Source organism: Lytechinus variegatus, chromosome 8 (genome assembly GCF_018143015.1).
Source record: "Lytechinus variegatus isolate NC3 chromosome 8, Lvar_3.0, whole genome shotgun sequence".
In the NCBI taxonomy this organism is placed as follows: Eukaryota; Metazoa; Echinodermata; class Echinoidea; order Temnopleuroida; family Toxopneustidae; genus Lytechinus; species Lytechinus variegatus.
The window spans coordinates 12,879,474-12,903,059 of NC_054747.1; the positions used below are offsets into that span (position 1 = coordinate 12,879,474).

General features: G+C 39.5%; 2 protein-coding genes and 2 long non-coding RNA genes across 4 annotated transcripts; all 4 read right to left on the minus strand.

Annotated features, from left to right (window-relative positions):
- Nucleotides 1-607: 607 nt before the first annotated feature.
- Nucleotides 608-1,833, minus strand: LOC121419856. Its single transcript, XR_005970639.1, has 3 exons — nt 1,453-1,833; nt 973-1,049; nt 608-700 (listed from the first exon to the last, which is right to left on the minus strand). It is a non-coding gene; the product is annotated as an uncharacterized LOC121419856 (long non-coding RNA).
- Nucleotides 1,834-6,365: 4,532 nt separating this feature from the next.
- On the minus strand, nt 6,366-7,724 carry LOC121420741. Its single transcript, XM_041615391.1, has one exon. It carries the CDS (start codon nt 7,573-7,575, stop codon nt 6,499-6,501), a length of 1,077 nt encoding a protein of 358 aa, XP_041471325.1. The 5' UTR covers nt 7,576-7,724; the 3' UTR covers nt 6,366-6,498.
- Nucleotides 7,725-7,809: 85 nt separating this feature from the next.
- Nucleotides 7,810-9,143, minus strand: LOC121419493. Its single transcript, XR_005970608.1, has 3 exons — nt 8,710-9,143; nt 8,230-8,306; nt 7,810-7,957 (listed from the first exon to the last, which is right to left on the minus strand). It is a non-coding gene; the product is annotated as an uncharacterized LOC121419493 (long non-coding RNA).
- Nucleotides 9,144-14,001: 4,858 nt separating this feature from the next.
- On the minus strand, nt 14,002-22,206 carry LOC121419997 (pterin-4-alpha-carbinolamine dehydratase-like). Its single transcript, XM_041614508.1, has 3 exons — nt 22,132-22,206; nt 19,304-19,441; nt 14,002-15,859 (listed from the first exon to the last, which is right to left on the minus strand). Exons 1-3 carry the CDS (start codon nt 22,159-22,161, stop codon nt 15,680-15,682), a joined length of 348 nt encoding a protein of 115 aa, XP_041470442.1. The 5' UTR covers nt 22,162-22,206; the 3' UTR covers nt 14,002-15,679.
- Between the last annotated feature and the right edge of the window lie 1,380 nt (nt 22,207-23,586).

Below are 23,586 nucleotides of genomic sequence, written 5' to 3' on the forward strand. Positions count from 1 at the left end.
GCAGCAATGAATAATACACTAAATCCGTTAGTCTAAGTCAATTTTCTCCTGTGTGGAGGATAAAAACTGAATAAACCTTATTTCAGGAACAAGTGGAGATAGTACATCGGTTTGCGTATTGAATATTCATTAAGAAATGCCTATAGAACTGTTTCATAGCCTTATAGCTTTAGAGGTCGGGAGTTGTTTCATAAAGTGATTAGTTATAGTGACTTTTCCTGACTTCAGCTACAAAGATCTCTGCACCGATTAGCTTGGATTGAATTTTCGGTGATTAATGACATTATAAACAAGATGCTTCAGTCATGAAAGAAAAAGAAATTGAATTATTTCAATAGTATGTAAAATAATAGGTGGTTTTTCCATGAGTTACGGCAGGACGGAGGCCAAAATTATTGATTCAGTTCATACCCATATGATGTCACCCTATCCCCTTCCATATTCAAATCCCGGGGGGCCACTTACATTGACGAGTGGATACCATGCGCGACCAGGGGCGGAAATCTCTCCCAAAAGGTAGGGGGGACAAGGGTCTGGAAAATTTGACAAGCAAAAAAAAAGGCTATATATATTACCTAAAATTTAAGGTCATTTCGACGAAAATATATGAAAGGGTTCGCGCCGACGACCACAACACTGACACGACTCACGAGGGCTGCGGTTTCATTGAACTCTTTTATTCACCAAAGGAAAACAGCCTCTGCATAATAACAAAATATAAACAAGCACATGATTAATATAATTACCACACATTACATAATAGCGGTATGAATAGTACAGTTCTAAACATAACAAATACAGATTTACATTATCAATCAAGACAACTACATTTTCTCCAGTGACCATTAAAGCGAAAGTAAATCAAGAAGTATATCTTTTTCATTAGATATAAAATATGTCAACAATATGTTCGTATTCAGAAAATCACAACATGATATAAATTGAACCACTCTCCCTAGACCATGCACTCACCGGTCAGACACTAATTCTGCATTTTGCCTCAACATCTAAAGTAAAATTGAACATCAAGGGAAGTCCTTGCAGAAGTCCTACAACATAGAAATTGAAAATGTCACTTACAAATATACACATCCAAGTTATAAGCAATACATAGCTATGGTAACATTAGATTTTCTAATTGGTCTATTGGCACTGACTTTTTACTCATATCTTTTATTCAAAGCTGTGCAAGAATTACACAAATAAACTAAAATCATCACATCAAAATGAATATTATACATGTGGCAATTGGTAATGCAACATATACATATATATATAGAATATAATAATCAAAACTCAGCACATATCACCATCAGGTGAGCTTTCTGTCCATTTAAATATTCAAAAATTGGGTAAATAATGTATGCATTTATATATATGACAGTAAGTATAACATATCAATGAAATAAACATTCAATTTACTAAAATAAGAATATATATAAATCAACTTACTTCTCTACTTCAAAATTAAACTTCCTTCTGTAGGGACAAGTCTCCTCCTCAACAACAAGCAGTGGGAATGCCCTGGCTACTGCCAGTGTCATGAGTCACTGGACTTTCTCCCTAGCTAACAATAAAGGTGCAATGGTGCACATCATAGTACAAAAGCATCCCTAAAGGGGGTACATGAATTGGCATTACTGCTACTCCAAAAAAGGCGGGAAAGAATTAGCCAATGAGCAGAGAGGGAGAGAGTAAATCAAAGTTGATAGAAGTACAGAGAGGAAGAAAGAGTACTAAAGATAAAGTTGGCATATATAATGTGAAATATAAGTTTATTATACACTTTATATTCAAATGCTACATGTACTGAAATGAAATAATAAAACATAGTATCATTTTAACTAGATTTTTTTTTGGAGAAATATTACACAAGGAAAATCCAATTTACAACATCTTCCCCACGATTAATGTCATAATGTTTGAAACAAAGATAAAACACAAAAAATACAATATCTTCCCCACATTCCATGAAATAAAAGTTGCTATCTGCGGTAATTGCATGTAATTCAAAATGAAGTATAAAAGTGCTTACTACAGTAAGCTTAACATGCAGAAAAAAAATATGTCAAACATTATAGAATATTAATCACACTCTATATCAAATGCATATAAGATAAAAAGTCTCTCTAAAAGAAATAATCTTTTCACTTCACTTTGGTAATACCGACACTGGGAGATGTAGTCGATTTCTGTGTTGTCCCTTGTTCACACGACGGGACCTCCGACGCTCGACCTCATGATTCATGTTATCATGTCGAGATCTGTCGTCTTCAAGGGGTTCATTCTGCGGTATGGCATCTTCAGCCGCATTGGTTTCTTCACTGGGAACATTTCTACCAGAAGACTCATTCTCTCCGCAAGAGCCATTTTGTATTAAGTGTGACAGGTCTCTCTTCACCAGATGTAAGCCTATCAGGCTCTGAGGGTTCCCACAAGAAGGTGAAGTAGGGGGTAGTATTCTCTGAAGTGGGCAATGGTTGTGACTTCACTCTGTCCTCTGGCTTATCCTGTGGAGTAGGAATTGCTATTTCCTCCCGCGGGTCAGGAATCAACAATCTCCTGTTGACCACCTTTGTTGGTCCTCCAAACATGGGTCGGATTTTATACACGTCACCCATCTCATTCACTGCTGTCACAATGAAGGGATCCCTTAAGACCTTGTCTTCAAGTTTATGACGTCCTTCAAATGCGCATTTCTTCAGTAGTACCCTTGCGCCGATGTTGAGAGGTGAACTCATAGGGAGGGCATCATGCCTCATCTTCTCACTATTCTGTATCATTTCCATATTCTGCTGCGCTAACATGTGGGCCTGTTGGAGTGACTTAGAGTGTTCTGACACAAAGTCTTCATCCCAATCTGCATTTCCATTCCCTATGAGTTGGTCCAGTGGGGTGTTGGGCTCTCGTCCATACAGAAGTCGGTACGGTGACAATCCAGTTGTACCATGTGGAGTACAATTGTACAAGAATACCAACTGGCCAATAAGCCCAGGCCACTTCTTTCGACGGTCAGGATCAAGGGAGCGAATCATACCACACAAGGTTCGGTTAAATCTCTCTGTCTGCCCGTTTCCTTGGGGATAGTAAGGAGTGGTATGTGTCTTTTCAATGCCATATAGCTTGCACAACTCTCGTACCAACAAACTTTCGAAATTTCGCCCCTGATCTGAGTGAATTCGAAGTGGAGCACCGTAGTGAACGATCTAACCATCAATCAAAGCATGTGCTACTACTGCGGCAGTTTGGTTCTTGCAAGGAATGGCTTGAGCAAATTTGGTGAAGGCGTCTGTGATTACTAAGACATCCTCATATCCACCTTGGCCTTTGTCAAGCTTGAGGAAGTCTATCGCGATCAACTCGAGGGGTCTGAATGCCAACAGATGCCGTCTTGGGGTCCGTATAGCTGGCGTTGGAGTCTTGGATGCAACACAGGCAAAACACTTCCTGATGTGTCCTCTCACATCATTGCACATACCCGGCCAAAAGCATCTTTCCCGCAGGATTGCTAAAGTTCTATTGATGCCTTGGTGGCCCCATTGGTCGTGGGCCATTTCTATCATCTTTTCTTGGAGACTCTTTGGTACAAGAAGCTGTCTTCTTTGAGGATGTTTTGATTCTGGTGGTTGCCTATACAGGACTCCCTTGTATTCTATAATGCTAGCTCGCTCCTTCAACCAGGACTTTATTTCTGCATTCTCTTGTTTGATTTCATCCTCGGACTTCCATTCACACCTGAGATAACGTCTGCACACAGCGAGTGCATTGTCACTCTGTTGAAGAGTTTCAAGTTCTTCTACTGAGTATGACGGGTACACGCCAGGAACTCTCGGCGGCTCCTCATCTACCAACTGGTCTCCTGAAACCACAACTTCTGCCGGGAGGACAGTGGTCACCGTCAGTGCTCCGATCATCTCCTTCACCTCGCCTTCATCATTTCCAGGGCACCTGCTGAGTGCATCGGCACATCTGTTAAGTTTTCCAGGACGGTATCGGATATCCAGCTGAAAGGCTGCCAACTGTGCTACCCACCTCTGTTCAGTGGCCCCCAACTGTGCAGTTTGAAGGTGGGCTAGAGGGTTGTTATCCGTGTATACAATACACTTAGCACCCAACAAATACCCTTTGAACTTCTCGACTACTGCCCATTTAAGGGCAAGAAGTTCTTGAAGCTTGAGAAATCTGGATAATTCTTCTCGGCTCCACGTAGGCTACGGCTTGCAAACGAGATAGGGTGTAAATGTCCATTGTCATCTTTCTGCGACAAGCAGGCACCAAGTCCCTTTAGAGATGCATCAACCTCGAGTATGAATTCTTCTCCCAACTTGGGATAGGCAAGTACTGGTGTTGAAGACAGTCTCTCCTTAAGCTAATGAAATGACTCTTCGGCCTCTTTGGTCCACACAAAGCTTATGTCTGGAGTGATGTCCCCTGTCTTCCTTCTCCTTTTCTTACACTTCTGTCCAGTTAGTGCATGGAGTGGTGCTGTTATTCTGGTGAAGTCAGGGACAAACCTTCTGTAATATGAAGCAAGACCGAGGAAGGAGCATAATTCTGATCCGTTTTGAGGTACAGGCCATGACTTGATCCTTGATACCTTGCTCGGGTCTACCATGACACCCTTCTCAGTGACAATGTGCCCTAGGTGGGCTACTTCTTTCTTGAAGAGCTGGCACTTTCCTCCTTTCAACTTCAGGCCATGTGTTGTTAGGCGGTCAAAGACTTCTCCGAGTGTTTCCAGGTGCTCCTCAAACGTTCTGGAAAAGACCAAAACATCATCAAGGTAGAGTATGACTTTTAAAAAGTTCATGTCACCAAAAATTGCCTCCATCACTCTCTGAAATGTGCTTGGGCTGTTGCATAGACCCTGAGGCATTCTTTCAAATTCATAGAGTCCCCAGGGTACACGGAAAGCAGTTAGGGGCACCGATTCTGTGTGCATAGTGATCTGGAAATATCCATGAGACAAGTCAAGGGAAGAGAAGTATTTGGCTCCATTCATTACTTCTAATGATTCGTCTATTCTGGGTAATGGAAAGGAGTCTTTGACTGTTAATTTGTTCAATTGTCTATAATCAATACATAAGCGTAATGCCCCTGATTTCTTCCTCACAAGAACGATTGGACTGGCATAGGGGCTAGTTGACCTCTTTATAATCTTACGTTCCAGCATGTCTTGTAATAGATCACGAACCTCTGAAGTCACGTGAGGAGCTATCCTCCGATAGGGCAGACGCACTGGCTTGTCAGAGGTCACTCTGATTTCATGTGGTACTATATCACAACATCCCAGGTCGAATTCATCTTTAGAGAATGCTTCTTCATGATCATGTAGGAGTTTAGCAATCCTAGATGCATCTTCATAAGCCATCCCATCTAGGCTGATGCCCTGAGGAAGCAGTATTTCTGTACCATCAGTGAAAGAGAATCTCTCCTGTGATGCTGATGCTGTCCGACGGGGAGGCTGGGTATCCATTGCTTGCTCTGGCTCATGTCCGTCGTCATCAACTCCCGGCTCTGTCTTGGCAATCAATACATCACAGATATTAACCTCTAACTGGTCATCTTTAGCTTGTAGACAAATTTCACAATGTTCTTCCACTTGTTTGGCAGAAGCAATAGTTGAATGGGGTGGTACTATGAAATCTCTGTCTCCAGAATTCATCAGTAGAACATGCATGTCCCCATTTTCGGCACAACAGCCTTCAATGACTTCAACCTGGGAATCTCCAAACTGGCTGTTACCCTGGATAAGCCAGACACTTGACTCAGCATCTTCCCCAACTTGGAAAGGCCTCATTGCGCACTCTATGTGTTGTATCGTCCTGGCAGGCAAAACTACTCTTGTTGCCCCAGTAACAACCTCTCGTACATGTGCACTACCTGCAGTCTCAATGTCGAAGCAATCCTTCACCATCTGAAATTCCCCTTTCGCTCTCTCCAAAGGAAATAGTGCTCGAAGGGCATTGCATCCCAGCAAATTAGGGAAGTCTCTGTCTTTCCCCACATGACTCTCGTTGTACGATTAGAAATCCTATTGTAGCTTTTTGATCGTTTACAGAGACATGGGTTCGGATGAAGCCTTCCACTGGTACTTTGGTTGGCCCCACACCGACAATTTTCAAAGGTTTATTAAATGGGCTCACTTCTCCTACCGCTGCTTCCAACTGTCGATGAAACACGTCTGATGGTATAATGGACGCCTCTGCCCCAGTGTCGAGGATGCAGCCAATGGGTACACCAGCAACTTCTGCTATGACAGCTGGGCTTTCGGAAATCAAATCAGCTGTGTCGACTATCTCATCCATTGCTGGCACAACCTCTGCCACTGAAGTTTGTCTGTCTGTAAATGTGCCCGACTGGATTCATTTACATCCTCTGAATTACCACCAAATGACATATCAGTTTGTGGATTGGTTACAGTTCCTTCTATGGGCTCTTCTGTATGATATTGCTTTCTATTGTCCTCTGCCGTTTGGCCCTCAACAACAGAGGGGTCTAGTTTTCCTCCTGGGATGCGATATGTTGGTGAGGAATACTGGCAGCTCCTTGTGATGAGGACTGGAAGACTGTTGGCCTGTTGAAACTGCCATGATTCTGCATGGTACCTGATTCCGTGCTCCAAGTGGGGAAGCTTTGATTCTCCTGATGCCAGTTGCCAGCAGAGTAATTATATTCATGTGCAGGGGAACCAGTGGGTATGTTGGGGCAGTCACGGCGTAGATGTCCTTTATGGCCACAGCTGAAGCATCGTCCATCAGTCCTCTTTCTCTGTGGTTTTCCTCCTTTCAGCTTGGCGACTTCTCCCCTAAGTTGCTCCAACTCCGTCATTATAGCTTTCTGTTGTTCTACTACCTGTTGCACAAGCATGGAATCTTTCATGACTGCCCTTCCAACTTCAATATCTGCTTCTCGGACTCTGGGCCTCTGAGTGGTGGCAGTCTCCTGAAAGAGTTTGAGGGCTTCCTCACGAATCTTGGCAAATCCATCGATTTCATGCATCATCTGTATTCGCCTCAACTCTCTCCTCACCCAAGCCTCCCGGGCACCATTGACAAATTGATCACTTAAGGTCTTGTTTTTCAACTGACTTAAAGCTTCTCCTTGAGCTTGTGTAGTGGCAGCTTTTTCCATCTTGTTGTAGGTGCGAATCAGGGCACGGCTGAAGTCACAAAGTGATTCTCCATCTCTCTGTATGCGATTATGAAACTGGCTACTGAGGGTCTGTGTGGTTTCCTGATAGCCAAAGCACAATTTCAGACGACTTACTTTTTCATCAAAATCCTGTCTCTTCGATTCACTGAGACACATTATTTCCTCTCGTGCTGGTCCTGAAAGGTGATCTAGCAACAGTCGAGCTTTGCTACTCATTTCCATATTTTGGTTAGCAGTTACTCCATTAAATTCTTCAAGCCATTCTGACAAGGACATGTCATCCGCATGATGTGGCATCCCTCGGAATTTTGGTAAGTTGCTCTGTAATATACTCTGTAATCCAATTGAACGGCGGAAGAATTGGGACAAAACATCCATACTCTCAGTTGTAGCTGATGATGAACTCGAACTGGTTTCCATGATCCTAGATTTCAATTTGGTACATAAAAATAATTTTGCATACAGAATAGCGAAACCACAATACAATCACTGCAAAAATCAGTAAAAAAAGCATATGTTGTCCATTACATACAGTCTGACCGAGGCTGTTTAGAACCAGTCTAAAGTCATTTCAATTTTACTTTGTGCACGATGACACCAGGATAAGACCACGTACAATGTAAGTTCTCAAGATTTCTTCTAAGTCTGATATCTGCAGAGCCCGCACCAGATGGTCCCTTGTTGCTGATGATCCCACTTCTGACACCATTGAAAGGGTTCGCGCCGACGACCACAACACTGACACGACTCACGAGGGCTGCGGTTTCATTGAACTCTTTTATTCACCAAAGGAAAACAGCCTCTGCATAATAACAAAATATAAACAAGCACATGATTAATATAATTACCACACATTACATAATAGCGGTATGAATAGTACAGTTCTAAACATAACAAATACAGATTTACATTATCAATCAAGACAACTACATTTTCTCCAGTGACCATTAAAGCGAAAGTAAATCAAGAAGTATATCTTTTTCATTAGATATAAAATATGTCAACAATATGTTCGTATTCAGAAAATCACAACATGATATAAATTGAACCACTCTCCCTAGACCATGCACTCACCGGTCAGACACTAATTCTGCATTTTGCCTCAACATCTAAAGTAAAATTGAACATCAAGGGAAGTCCTTGCAGAAGTCCTACAACATAGAAATTGAAAATGTCACTTACAAATATACACATCCAAGTTATAAGCAATACATAGCTATGGTAACATTAGATTTTCTAATTGGTCTATTGGCACTGACTTTTTACTCATATCTTTTATTCAAAGCTGTGCAAGAATTACACAAATAAACTAAAATCATCACATCAAAATGAATATTATACATGTGGCAATTGGTAATGCAACATATACATATATATATAGAATATAATAATCAAAACTCAGCACATATCACCATCAGGTGAGCTTTCTGTCCATTTAAATATTCAAAAATTGGGTAAATAATGTATGCATTTATATATATGACAGTAAGTATAACATATCAATGAAATAAACATTCAATTTACTAAAATAAGAATATATATAAATCAACTTACTTCTCTACTTCAAAATTAAACTTCCTTCTGTAGGGACAAGTCTCCTCCTCAACAACAAGCAGTGGGAATGCCCTGGCTACTGCCAGTGTCATGAGTCACTGGACTTTCTCCCTAGCTAACAATAAAAGTGCAATGGTGCACATCATAGTACAAAAGCATCCCTAAAGGGGGTACATGAATTGGCATTACTGCTACTCCAAAAAAAGGCGGGAAAGAATTAGCCAATGAGCAGAGAGGGAGAGAGTAAATCAAAGTTGATAGAAGTACAGAGAGGAAGAAAGAGTACTAAAGATAAAGTTGGCATATATAATGTGAAATATAAGTTTATTATACACTTTATATTCAAATGCTACATGTACTGAAATGAAATAATAAAACATAGTATCATTTTAACTAGATTTTTTTAGAGAAATATTACACAAGGAAAATCCAATTTACAACATATATATTTGACAAGCAAAAAAAAAAAAAAAAAAATGTCATCTCGTCCAAAACGCACGTTTCATTCCCATTTTTAGTGATATTTCTTAGCATCACCAAAGACCCAAAATAGTAGGGGGAAATTTGATATTGTGTCCCCCCTACTATTTTGAGTAGGGGGGACACGTCCCCCCTGGGATATTTCCGCCCATGTGCGCGGCCAAAAAACACGTAAAAGGGATTTCTTTTTCACGACAGGGCACGTTACGTACGTAACGTGATAAGGGTGTCAAAAACACAAAAATAATGAAAAAAGGGTATCTAATTCGGTAGGAAGATTACGTGTTTAGGGTCGAGTTTAGTCTGCTATGCAGACTCTGTATGGCTCGTGAGGTGCGATCTGCTACTGCTTTGCGAAGCAAACCAGCCTGAAAGGTGAGCGAAGCGAGCCATTTCAGCCTCAGTAGACCTAGTCTGCGATGCAGACTCGTTGAATCAGCTGAGGTACACACACTGCAGATGTGGGTCTACATTTGTAGACTAGGTCGAGTTTGCGGGGATGATTAAACAAAATTAAAATATTTTATTAAGGATGTCCTTTTTGCCCCAACACTTCGTGTTTAGAGTCAGATTTGCGCAAGGTGTAGAAGGTGGGGCCGTACTAAACCAAATACGGTAAAGCCGACGACCGAAGGACCTGTAAAAATAAAACATTCCTGTACTTGTTTAGGGGTTCATTTCAGGGAATATTTGCCAAGAGCATCGTTTTGTTTCCAATACTTGTTAAGGGTAGGGTTTTACACGTTAAGGGGTGCATTTTCATATGGAAATTACGTGTTTAGGGTGCTTTTATTTTCGTGACCCAATGGTCGCGCATGGTATCCACTCGTGAATGGAAGTGCCCCCCCCCCCCCCGGATTCAAATAATATATCAAACATGCATGTCTTGGGAAAAAATGAAGGAATATGTAAATAACACGTATTGCTTTGCATGATCTTCATCATTATTACCATCATCCTCTTTGTCAGCATGTCCATCATTATAAAATTATGAACAAAATAAAATTTCCATTCTGGTTTATAAATGTATTTATTAATTTAATGAGTTTTATTCCTGGATAGTCATTTTCTTCATGCAATCTGCTTATGACAATCCTTCTCCTGCAAACTGTTAATGTTATGATTTTGTTTGGTAGTATAGATCATATTTGTTTAGAATGACTTTATTTAGTATTTTTTTCTTTATGATTCATGCCAAAAATCAATTACCCATTTATCATGTTTGTTATGTAATGAAAATTACAGTCAAACCTGTGTTAGTGGCCACCTGCCTATAAAGGCCACATTTGGTGTTTCCCTTGGGTGGTCACTATAGACAGGTTTCACTGTATATTATACAAGTATACAAATGTTATGAATGCAGAAGAAAGAAAACAATAAATCAAATAAAAAACAATGATCAGAAGAGTGTTTCATCTAAAAAGTTGTCAGATCTCACTACTTTCCTATGTTGACTGGCCGAGCACATTTCCTTCAGATAAAACACACTAGTTGTTGGATAAAACACTTCCTTGATCTGAAATATTGCTTTTGAAATCGACATCATTCCAAATGAGTATGAACTGAATCAATATTGTTGGCCTCTGTCCTGCCGTAACTCGTGGAAATACCACCTTTTTTTACATACTATTGAAATAATTCCATTTCTTTTTCTTTCATTCAGGGAGAAATTCATGACTGAAGCATCTTGTTTAATGTCATTAATCACTGAAAATTTGATCCAAGACAATCAGTGCAGAGATCTTTGTAGCTGAAGTCAGGAAAAGTCATAACTAATCAGATTATGAAACAATCCCAGATCTCATAATTTTACATTTTGTCAACACTATATTCTCAAAGACATCATTGGGAAGAGATATAGTTCACATACAAAAAGACAAAAAAAGTGTGACCTCCGACTATCAATCTACAGACAGATTGGGTTTCAATACCGTTTTGTTAATAGTATGAGTGATATTTCGACTACTTCCGGAAATTATATGTAGCACATGTACAATAACAGGGCAATAACACACAGGTCAATCCTTTGTACATTTATCAATTTTTTTTTATTGAATACTCTTTCTATCATCATTATGCACACCATTACATGGGATACCAAAATACACATAAAAAAAGAATTCTGGAAGAACGAAACAAACATATGAAGCACGTGGGTAAATACGGGATTTACTATGGGATTTGGGAACAAACTTTTAAATAAAAAAAGGTTAATAGGGGGAGCTTTGCTTGAAAAAGGGGGAGGGGGGCTTTGCTATAGTTTGCAGGCACGGACTCTGATTGAAACTTTGATCTACAAGTGGGTCTTCATAAAAGACTACAACTTTTAAAACTTGCTCTTTCTAAGGGCCTTCAGTAAACAAGGCTTTTGCATGCCGACCCCAAAACTCGAGTAAAGGGTCTGCACAGCAGACTACCTCTGTCCCCCCCCTCCCCCTTCCTCCTCCTGAATACATATGCACAGGTTGGCTGATACAATGTATAAGATATTCTAAAATAGCAACAAACGAAGCACACAATAGTAGAAAATTCAGCTTTTGATAGTCATTTAAAGATTTTCTCCCATTTTTACATAATTGAAATCCTAAAGTACATGAAAAACAAGAAATGCTATCTTTTGATTCTTTTGATTCCAAAGCAGTACATATCAGGCATGCAGCCAGGGGTTTTCAATTAGGGGGTTAGATGCCTTGACTTTCCTTCTCTTCTCCTTTTCATCCCCTATTTTTTCTTGCTTTTGAAAATTTTAGGGGGTTTGACCCCCCCCCCCCTTTCTGGCTATGGGCTTGCATGCATTGTAACATTTGTGAATAACAAATTAATGAGAGCTGAAACACTAGACATAACTTACTCTGCGGCTGTATACAGTAATTTGTGATATTACAAAGGACCAGGGCATGCATCCTTATTAGTCACACCGTTCTCACTACCTTACTAAAACTAGTTTAATGGAAACTAGCTTAACGTGTAGTGAGAACGGTCAAAGCGATCCTGGAAGCGATCTTCCAAACCGGTTCAGAAACCACGTCACGATGTAGTTTTCAAGATCGCTTTGCCTCATTAATGTGGTTTTAGCATGAGGACACAACCGTTCTTCTGGAAGTGATCATCGCACATTTTGAGCGCGCTACTCCACACGACTGGTGTAGAATGCTTACGCTGCGGTTTTGAATTTTGCGCAAAACGAGTCACCCCACCGAGAGCGTTTCTATAGCTACAAGATCGCTTTATGTGAAATGATTTTGAAAACCACTTTCGTCTGTGTTAATACTATAGCTCCATGGTGTGATCAAGTGGGAACGCTAGCAAAGCGATCTTCCAAACTGGTTTCCTGAATCGGTTTCCAGTAAACCGGTTTCAGACAGTGTAATGAGAACGGGCCTCTAGTCTACAACTGCTATTATAACACATAATACTTAACTCATCTTATTCCCTTAGAATTGTATGAACATTAATTGTGACAACAACAATACAAGATATGAATACATGGGCCTGTATTCTGAAGTCGGGTTTAACTTAAACTCAGGTTTAAAGTTGTGGTTTAAGTATGGATAGCCAATGGTTACATAATCACTAGGAGTAGAGATATCAAACTTCAGCTCTTTCGGCTCTCAAATCATTCATAATAGTGTAGGAAGTATAAATAGATGATTGTCTTCACCATCGATGAATCAGGAAAGAGCACAGTAAGCATAAGAAACATACAACTTAATAAAAATTTGATACTTTTGGCTTCCCACACTTAAACCACAACTTTAAACCTGAGTTTAAGTTAAACCCGACTTCAAAATACGGGCCAGAGACATAAAGGAATGCTTTAACAAATATTTCAACCAATAGCAACACGTCTGAAACATACTCTGAACCCAGCACATCTAGTCTGCATGCACAGACTCAAATTTGACACTCAACCAATAACGTGTCTAGGGTGAAGACTAGACTCCAAAGGCTCTGTCTGTGTTAAATATGAGCCAGCCACAGTACATAGTTAATGTAGTCTCCTTACTTCAGACTCTGCAATATGCACTAGGTGAATTGCGAAAACCGAGGGTCTGTGACTGCAGACTAAGCACATCCAGGGCTCCATAACACAAAGCATAGCGACTGATCATATGCTTCAGTTTTACAATCGATTGTACATTAAAGTCAATGCAATCAATAGTAAAAATTTGTTCTACGATCTTTGCTAAACTTTGTGCTTTGGGCTCCAGGATTGTGAAAGAGCTGGAACACAAATACACTATATACAAATAAAGGGGCACGGTTGACAGTTAGCTCCTTTATCAATATGCAAGTTCAGTACGTGATTTCTCAATACTGTAAAGTGAGGTACGTGTACACCCCTGATCCGACAATGCAACCAAAACAAAAACTGTCATTTACAAACAAATTTGATAGTTTATTTAATGTTTGAGGTTGGTTTATTGCCTGCATGCAGCATACAGTGTATTTTGTTCATCACCTCTTACATGTATGTAATTTAAATATCAACAGTTAACTATTTTTCTTCAATTTCATAATATATTAATTCAAGGATTGTCTGCACTATAATCACATTAGAAAAATATCAAGAATGTATCATATCCATGGAAAACTATATTGTAATTTCAGTAATTCTAAAATTCATAGTACTCACTAAAGGACAAATCTAAAAGGTAATTGTAAGAGGTATATTTCAACAAAAATAAATTTATTTTGTCTCCCCAAACAAAAAGAGAAAATAAAAGGGAAAATTAATGAAATAAATAATTAGGTTCTATTAATTGGTTTTAACCCTGAGCAAAATTAGGTCAATTTTTTTATCAGAAGAAATTGCCTCATGAACATGAATTATTGACTACATGAATTTCAGACATGATTTTTTGATACCACATGTTACACATTGTCATTGTACATGAATTCACATTTATTAATGTATATCTGTTGCAAGACGGGACCGTGAGCTGCATATAAAACGTTAGCTCAATATCAGCCTTATTGGCAAGGATGAACACGGTGACAGGTGGTGCTGGTTTCACAAAACTGTCATCAGGGCAATCATTAACTTTCCGATAGAAACACAAGTCAAGAAAATACATTGTAAGATGTTAAGAATCTGTAAAAAAAAGTGTTATGGTGCCGACACATGATCATTACTTTACACACATTTCGTCTGAAAACATCAAGGCGAGTTCCTGGTACAACACATTTATCTGAACTCAGGTTAAATTCAACCTCTTGTTTGTCATTAAAACTATGGAAAGCCGACCGCGACATAAATTGTTAACAGGTTCAATTAATAAGCTCATCTCTTACTCCGGTCTTTCGTAACTTACCGGAAATGATGATGATGATCCACAGGATTTATATTGTGCCATATTTCTGATTAAAAAATTCACAGGCGCAGGCTCATTCATTTTTAGCTAATTACGACACATCTGCTGAAATAAGTGAGATTTTAGAGATGATTTGAAGAGTTCAATGTTGTCAATTTCACGGATTGATTGAAGAAGGGAGGGAATTCCAGAGGCGTGGAGCAATAGATGAAATGGCATGGTTTCCATATCCCTTTAGATGTGTCATGGGTACATGGAGAGTGACAAAAGTACCAGAAAAGCGCAAGCCAGGACGAAGATGGCGTTGTTCTAATAGGGAAGTCACATAGCCTGGAAATAGCAACGGGATCAGTTTTCTTCGCCTTTGTAGCATGGTGAAAGAGCACCATGAACATAAAAAAACATCACACATTTGTGATATTTTCGGCTTTCCACAACTTTCCCAGAGTTGGACCATGACATGAATTAAACGGGACTTCGGAATATGGGCTATGGTGTGTTGGTATGCTGCCAAACTTTGGCAAAAGGAAGCAAGTGACGCATCAGTCAAATTTGAGTTATTGTTGTTTCTGAACCACCCTGAAGAAATGATCGTTCTATGGAAAGATATTGAAGAAAATATGCTGTTAAATTGCATTGACGCCTATGTAAATGACGAACACACATTGCTCATTTACAACAAATTATACTTTGGTAACTTGCTTCCTTTTGCCTATGTACGGCAGTATGTATTGTGTATAAAGTGAATTATTCATAGTATAACACTTGTGTCATAACTTGAATGCATGTTAATGTAACACAAGTGTCACGTTTTAGTGTAAATGTGTTTTCAAAATGGAAACACAAGTATCACACCCTTTTGGTATCATGAAGCAAGACATTGTTCATAACATAACCTAACAAACAATCCTTGCATATTAAATACTTTAAATGCATTTTCATACACACATCTCTTGTGTTTCAGTATGAATGCTCTTTCTACGGTTGAAGAAGGTAGATGGATGACGGTTTCGTTACCGAGGGCCCCGTAACACAAAACTTAGCAATGATCATAGCACAATTATTTACGACAGATCACATAGACTACAATCACAATCAATCACTGAAATGAAGAATGAAATTGATTGCCAAGCTTTGGGTTACTGGTCCCTGGAATCCAAGAGAAGGAAAGATTACTAGGCTGACGTCGTCGCCGCCTTCTCGATGAAATTGGCCATGTTGATGTCGTTATCGGACAGCCCACCGACGTCATGAGTGCTGAGCGTGATGTCCACACGGTTGTAGACGTTGAACCATTCTGGGTGGTGGTTCATGGTCTCTGCCTTGAGCGCCACACGGGTCATGAAACCAAAGGCCTGGAAGGAAAAACAGAGAGGGTAGGTAATATAAGACAAAATGGCCCGTATTCTGAATTGATGTTCTAATTAAACCCTGGTGTCTTATGAACTAGACCAACATACTTTCAAAGTTATGATGGTAATTCAACAAATACCCCCAATTTGGCCAAAGTTCATTGACCCTAAATGACCTTTGACCTTGATCATATGACCTGAAACTTGCACAGGCTTTTCAGTGATACTTGATTACTATTATGTCTAATTTTCATGAATCAGATCCAAAAATTTTAAAGTTTTTATTGTAATTCAACAGATACCCCCAAATCGGCCAAAGTTCATTGACCCTAAATGACCTTTGACCTTGGTCATGTGACGTGAAACTCATGCAGGATGTTTGGTGATACATGATTAACCTTATATCCAAGTTTAATGACCTACGTCCATATATTTTCTAAGTAATGATGACATTTCAAAAACTTAACCTCAGGTTAAGATTTTGATGTTGATTCCCCCAACATGGTCTAAATTCATTGAACCTAAATGATAAATGACCTTTGACCTTGGTCATGTGACATGAAACTCTGATAGGATGTTCAGTAATACTTGATTAACCTTATGGCCAAGTTTCATGAACTAGGTCCATATACTTTCTAAGTTATGATGTCATTTCAAAAACTTAACCTTAGGTTAAGATTTGATGTTGGCGTCGCCGCCGTCGGAAAAGCGGTGCCTATAGTCTCACTCTGCTTTGCAGGTGAGACAAAAATGGTAAATAACTTGTCAAAATTGATAAACAATAACCTACATAAGTGCTTGATTGAACATAGAAGAAACCAAGCAAGAGCTTCACAAAAAAAGGAGAAAACGTTTGAAGTTCACGGTTCACTCAAACATGAGATGAGCCCGCTGTGCAATCTCGATGAAACTTGCAGTCGATCCACAAGAACATGCGCCCAAGAAACTCTCGTGTTCTTCTATTTGACTTTACAACTTGAAATTTTGACAGTATAGAGAAGAATTTCTTCATCAAATACACTAAATCTAATTGTTATGGCTTTCTGAAGACCACATTACAATTTTGGTGATTTACAGAGAACCTTCCCTCCTGTTGACTTGCCGATTTGGGGTGGATGGTCATATGTGGAGCGTTGTGGCCCAGTGGATTAGTCTTCGGACTTTGAAACAGAGGGTTGTGGACATTCAGCGGCTCTTTAGATTTACATATAGGAAAGCTCATAGAGACTACCTTACATCTGTATTCACACCTGAGGAGGGTGAAAGATTTGGGAAGAAAGCTTTCTCATACTTTAAGAGCAGAAGAAGAGATACGATTGGTACCCCGGTCCTCAGAAGAAACGGTCAGGAAGCTTCTAGTCCTTATGATAAGGCTCAGATGTTGAACGACCAGTTCTGTCGCGTATTCACTCGTGAGAATCATCTACCTCTTGACCAGCTTGGAATGTTAGATGTAAATGGTGGTGTTGAAGATCTCCCTAAACTTCCAGACTTAAACATCGGTATTGCTGGAATAGCCAAGCTTCTGGAGGCCACGAAGGTGAAGAAAGCACACGGACCAGATGACATCTCTAATATTGTACTTAAGGAGGGCAAAGATCAGATTGCTCCAGTTCTTACCATGATACTTCAGAAATCCTTGGATGAAGGTGATGTTCCACAAGATTGGAGATCAGCCAACATTGTTCCTATCTTCAAGAAGGGTAATCGTCACTCTCCGGAAAACTATCGCCCGGTTTCCCTAACTTCTCAATCCTGTAAGATAATGGAACATCTCATCTACAAGCACATCATCAAGCACCTTGAAAGTAACAACTTCCTGAATGTAAATCAACATGGATTTCGGAAAGGCCGAAGCTGTGAGAGTCAACTTGTCCTGACCATTGAAGACTTGTCACGGTCACTGGACCAAGGATCACAGCAAGATGTTTTGATACTAGACTTCAGCAAAGCCTTTGATAAGGTACCTCATCAAAGGCTTCTCCTTCAACTACGAAAGTGTGGCATCCATGGCCAACTCTTACGTTGGATTGAGATCTGGCTGACAACTAGAACACAGAGGGTAGTAGTTGATGGGGAGAGCTCGGACTCGGCAAAGGTATTATCAGGCGTGCCGCAAGGGTCCGTTCTCGGCCCGTTACTCTTCCTCATCTATATCAACAACATCTCGTCAAACATATCTTCGAATTTGAGGTTATTTGCGGACGACTGCATCCTCTACCGGACAATCAATTCCAGAATTGACTCAGAAATCCTCCAGTCTGATCTTGACAGGCTTTCCAACTGGGCAGACAGGTGGCAAATGGAATTCAATGTGTCCAAATGCTATATACTACGAATTGCAAAGAAGAGACGGAATCTGATCCCCCAAGCGTACACGATAAATGGTACTACTCTGCAAGAGGTCAAACAGCATCCTTACCTCGGAATAGAACTTACTCAAACCATGTCATGGGAGAGTCAAGTGGACAAAGTAGCAACAAAAGCGAACTGTATGCTTGGAATGATTCGTCGTAATCTATCTGGCTTTTCTACTAAGAAAATCAGGGAAGCAGCTTTTACCTGCCTAGTTAGACCACATCTGGAATATGCCTGTAGCATATGGGATCCATTCTTATCTAAACACATCAACAAATTGGAGGCTGTCCAAAACAGAGGAGCGAGGTTTGTCACAGGCAAATATGGCATGGATGTGCATGTATCTGACCTAAAGAGAGAATTGGATTGGCAGCCGCTTCAACACAGACGGTTTGTATCCAGACAGACGTTGCTCTACAAGTCCATCCATGACCGAGTCGCTATACCCAGACCTGAGTACATTACTCAACCAAGGAGGGCCCTAAAGGGTCACCATAGACTCTCCCTCTCCAACATCAGATGCAACACCGACATCTACCGTCATTCATTCTTCCCGAAAACCATCCGGGCTTGGAACCTTCTTCCTCCTGATGTTATTTGTTCCAAGACCCCTGAGACATTCAAAAATAAACTGTGGGATACTATCGTGAAAGGAATAATTACTATAGTCCCTCCAGTCAATTGCAAAGTGGTGGGACTCAACTCCAAAATGTACTAAAAATATTGAGCTCTCTCGATCGCTAACGTTCTTATTGGTCATCAATATCCACTTGAGGATCAGGACCAGGAACTTCACAGATTCAGAGGTTCGAATCCCAGCCATGGCGTAATTTCCTTCAGCAAGAAACTGATCCACAATGTGCTGCACTCAAACCAGGTGAGGTAAATGGGTACCGGTAGGAAGTAATTCCTTAAAAAGCTGTGTGCACTATGAACACCTACATGTAGCTTAGCCGGGTAATATAGGAGCGCCTTGAGCACCTAACAAGGTGGATACGTGCGCAATATAAATACCCTATATTATTATTATTGATGTTTGTGCAATTGGGAAAGGATGTAAAATTAAATTGCACAATGCCCATACCATACCTGATTGAAGTTCCCAAAAGTGAATTCTTTCTGGATGGCATCCCGGCCTTCTACTTCCTTCCATCCTGCAGCTGTCAAGGCAGAGAGCTTCTGAGACCGATCATCTCCGCTCAGCTTCACCCGCTTTGCTTCAGATGCCTATGAAATTAATGCAGTTAGAAAAACAATTAAAAGTTCCCCAATAATTCATATACAAGACATGCAGCAAGGCATGTTACAGAAGTGAAGTTTCACAGATCTCTGCTCAGCTTTACTCAATTAACTTTAGATACCGTAATGAAAGGATGCAGTTAGAACTACAGGTAGAGCCTAAAATTTGACATGTTCAGCTTTTTCCCAATATTTTTTGTTCTAAAATATCTTTTCACAAATTCAAATTTGCATAAATGTTTGTTAACATATTTGTCTGTTTTTCGATTGCCATATTTTTTTCACCTTCTACATGTATATCAATATTACATCAATTGTTAAAATGTATAGTATCACCATGTTTTGTGCCCGCCATTTGAAAGCCCCCGCCCTCTGTTCGACATAGCGCATCACAGACCCCATGTTGAATGGAAGCCTGCCACTAGCATGCTGTCAACTTGATTTCTGTTCTCTTTTTTAGTGGTAATTTTGAATGTGCGATCCTAAATTTGTGAGAACGTTCCCGAACTCGGACAAAACCACAGATTTATTCATTTTTAGCTCATTTTTCAGTGACCCGGCCCCACTTCCATCTGAGCTAAGATTCTCCATGCTCTGGAAATATGGTGCAGATTCCGCATTTATTTTTAAGAGAAAATTTTGACTTTCTTTAAAGCCTGGCTTATGCCTAAGGGAATTTATCTTAACATTTTTGAATCCCTGCAATTCCATGGGAAATTTGGCGGAACCTTTCTTTCATTTATTTTCTTCATTGGTCACCATTCCTACTATTGACCCATCACATCACAGCGAACATGACCTCGCTCCGGGGGGGGGGGGGGGGGGGGGAGTTCAGTCCAATATATTGCTGTACACATGCATGACCAAAAAAACGTGTTTAAATGTGTGTTTTTTTCAGGTTTTGGACGTGGGCCATGCGTGCACTTGTTATGGGTATAAACAACACTGATTGTCAAAAAAAAGGTGGTTTTTATACTAAAAGACTGGTCAATCATCAATGCAATGATCGTGGTGTCAAATGTATTTAGGGTTTGTTTTTTTCCAAAGCTTTTTTTTAAACTAAAGATTAGTCAAATGTGTTTAGGCCTTAGGGTATATTTTTTCCCCAAGGCCATCACGCTTTTTCCCGGGGTCATATTCTGACAACAACTTGTTTACAGTTTAGCATGTTTAGAAATTAGAGTATAGGAAGTTAGAGAAAGTTAGAGAGATTAGAGCAGGGATTCTCAAATGGTGGCGCGCACCACTTGTGGCGCACCGAGCCTTGCGGACTGGCGCTTGGGAGCCGGTATAAAAAAAAGGTAAAAATAAGGAAAAATTGGGGAGAAAAAATGAATTTACCAGAAACCTGGAAATAAGGATTTGGTGATCATTTTAATACAAAGAGAAAACAAAAACTCTTTACTTGACACTAATTGCTAATTGATTTCCTCAAATGTTGTCCAATTTAGCACTCGATAAACCCATATTATGGAGGATCGATGGTGTTCTCCTTTTTATTTATTCTATATGCTGTACAAAGTTTATGTGCCACACAAGTGACATGAAAACCCCATTTATACGATTTATATTTCAACGGCGAGAAATTTTGCATTTCCAGAGTATACGTTTTGGTTAACAGTTAAACATCAAATAATATGATATTCAGTCGCACAGCGAACATCGAACTTGCCGTCAGCTCTCTGATTTCTGTTTTTTTTGTGAGGGACATTTTTTTAAAAATTTTTGATAATAAAATAAAATCTATCAAAAATAATTTTAAAAAATTAAACAGATCCCTCACAAGAGAACAAAAGAGCCCCCAACCATGAATACAGATCGACACCCATAGCTTGCCAGTATATATGCTAGAACGGTGGTTTATTTTGAATTCTATCAGGATAATTATGAAATATGGCGCTTTAAACGTTTTGTTGACGTAGATGGCGCTCTTTAATATTGATGAATGAAGAGCAAATCAGAAATCAGAGAGCCGACGGCAAGTTCAATGTTCACTGTGCGATTGTCCAAATACAGAATCAGAGAGAAAAGCGTGGTCTGATTTTGTTTTTGATACATAAAAACACAAATATAGAATGAGAAATCAGAAAGAGCCCAAAAGTATTTCTGATATCAATATTCTGTTTTGATCTACAAAAACGAAATCATCGTGATATAGGGAACCACCATTCACTTCATACAGCAGCGCAGTCACACGCACGGTTCCCTATTTCCACCTCCATTCACTTTGTACACAAGTGCGTGTACACAAATCTACGAGTGGTTCCCAAAACCACGATTTGGCCACAAAAACGAAATCACATCACAATCACTGCACATTTTTTCTCGCTGTGATTTAGTTTTTTGTGTTCTCAATCTCATACTCATAGACCGAACCATGGGGCTGATTTCCGTTTTCGCTCTTCAATGATTAGAAAGGAAAAACGAATTATCCATTAGTACCCTGATTCCCCCCCCCCCCCGTTCCTCGCTCTCTCCTCATTTCAATAATGTCATTGACGTGTTTTTATTTTTTAATTTTCCCCGTCTGACAGAGCACCCACCATTCGCTATACGTGGGACAACACACAAATTCAAACAAAGTTTTTCAGGTCTATTCCACAACATCCGAGGGTAAAGAACGTAAAACCAAACACCTAGCCTTACAAGAATTACAATAATAAACGATTCGCATTTACCATCCTTGCAAAAGTTCGTATGAAACGCATCAAACCGTTCTCCAAACACCTGTAGATTCGATTTCCTTTATCTCTCGCTTGCTTGAGCTTCGGCAGCTGCCAACGCTCGCACGTAGAGGGCGCGGCGTCAACACTTCCTTTGGGTCATGGGAATTATGACATTTTGATACCATAGAGATATATTAAAGTATGATTGGTTGATACCCACTCAGCATGAAGGAGTGTATTTTCTGGTAGGGTTCACTAACTTTTGAGCACAACTTTAGCCACAAACCTCATCAAATATAACACTCTCATAGCAAAGAATTCAATAGATATCATCAATAATGCTTGATTTCTTTCACAAAGTATTTGCTGACAGAGTACACCCGGTCAGAAAAAAATATTAATTTAATTCGATAGAGAAACAAACATAATGCTGAAAATTTTATAAAAAACGAATGTAAAATAAGAAAGTTATGACATTTTAAACTTCCGCTAATTTTTTCACAAAAAAGTTATAATTTGGTCACAGGCAAAATAAGAATCGATGTCCCTTACTCACTATTTTTTTAATTTGTTTTTTATTGTTTGAATTAGGCCCTAATAGGGCCTAATTCAAACCCCAGCTTTCCAGGGACATGCAATATTCCATTACTTATTTTTTTGTATAAAATTACTTGTTTACTTAAGTCATAATGTTATTATCTAAAATCGAATAATCATTTTACCGCACCTCGGTGAAACGTTTTACCTAGTCCTTTGCCAGGACTGTTCTACTTTGTAGTTGATCAATAACACAATCCTCGACCTCTACCCCCGAAGTGGAAACAGCCCCACGATTGCTTACCCGTGAAAGAGGGGAGGGGGCGCGCAGGGGAGAATGAAGCAAGGGGAGAGAAATAACAAGTACACCGACATCTAGAATCTAGACTACGTTTCACCATGCATGAGTATGAAGATACAATATTTATAAACATAAATACCCTATGTACACATCAATCCGATTAATTATCATAAACCTCTACCCCGGACAATTCCGGCCAAATTAATCTTTATTTTCGAAGGCCCTCGACTTTGGGGCACTCTTAATAATACTATCAAAGATTCCCCAAGCCTAAATTATTTTAAATTTAAGTTTAAAAAGTTTATCCAAGATACTCGTTAGTTATTTTATTTAACTCTTCATCACTCATACATTATATTTTTTCATATATACTCAGCATTACGAACCGTGACTTATGATATTTTTCGTTTTTCTGTTGATCCTTAATATTCGCTGTGAGTGCCGTGGCAAGAATCTGGAGCCTTTATCTCGCTCTTTTTTTATTTTCTATTTCTTTCTTTCTTTTTTCAAACTATACATTCAAATGGATTAATGCTCAAATTTCTACCATGTTGTATTTGTTTATATTGTTCATACGAATATGTAATCGGAGGCTGCATTCTACAAGCTTCGCTTTTTAGCAGCATCCT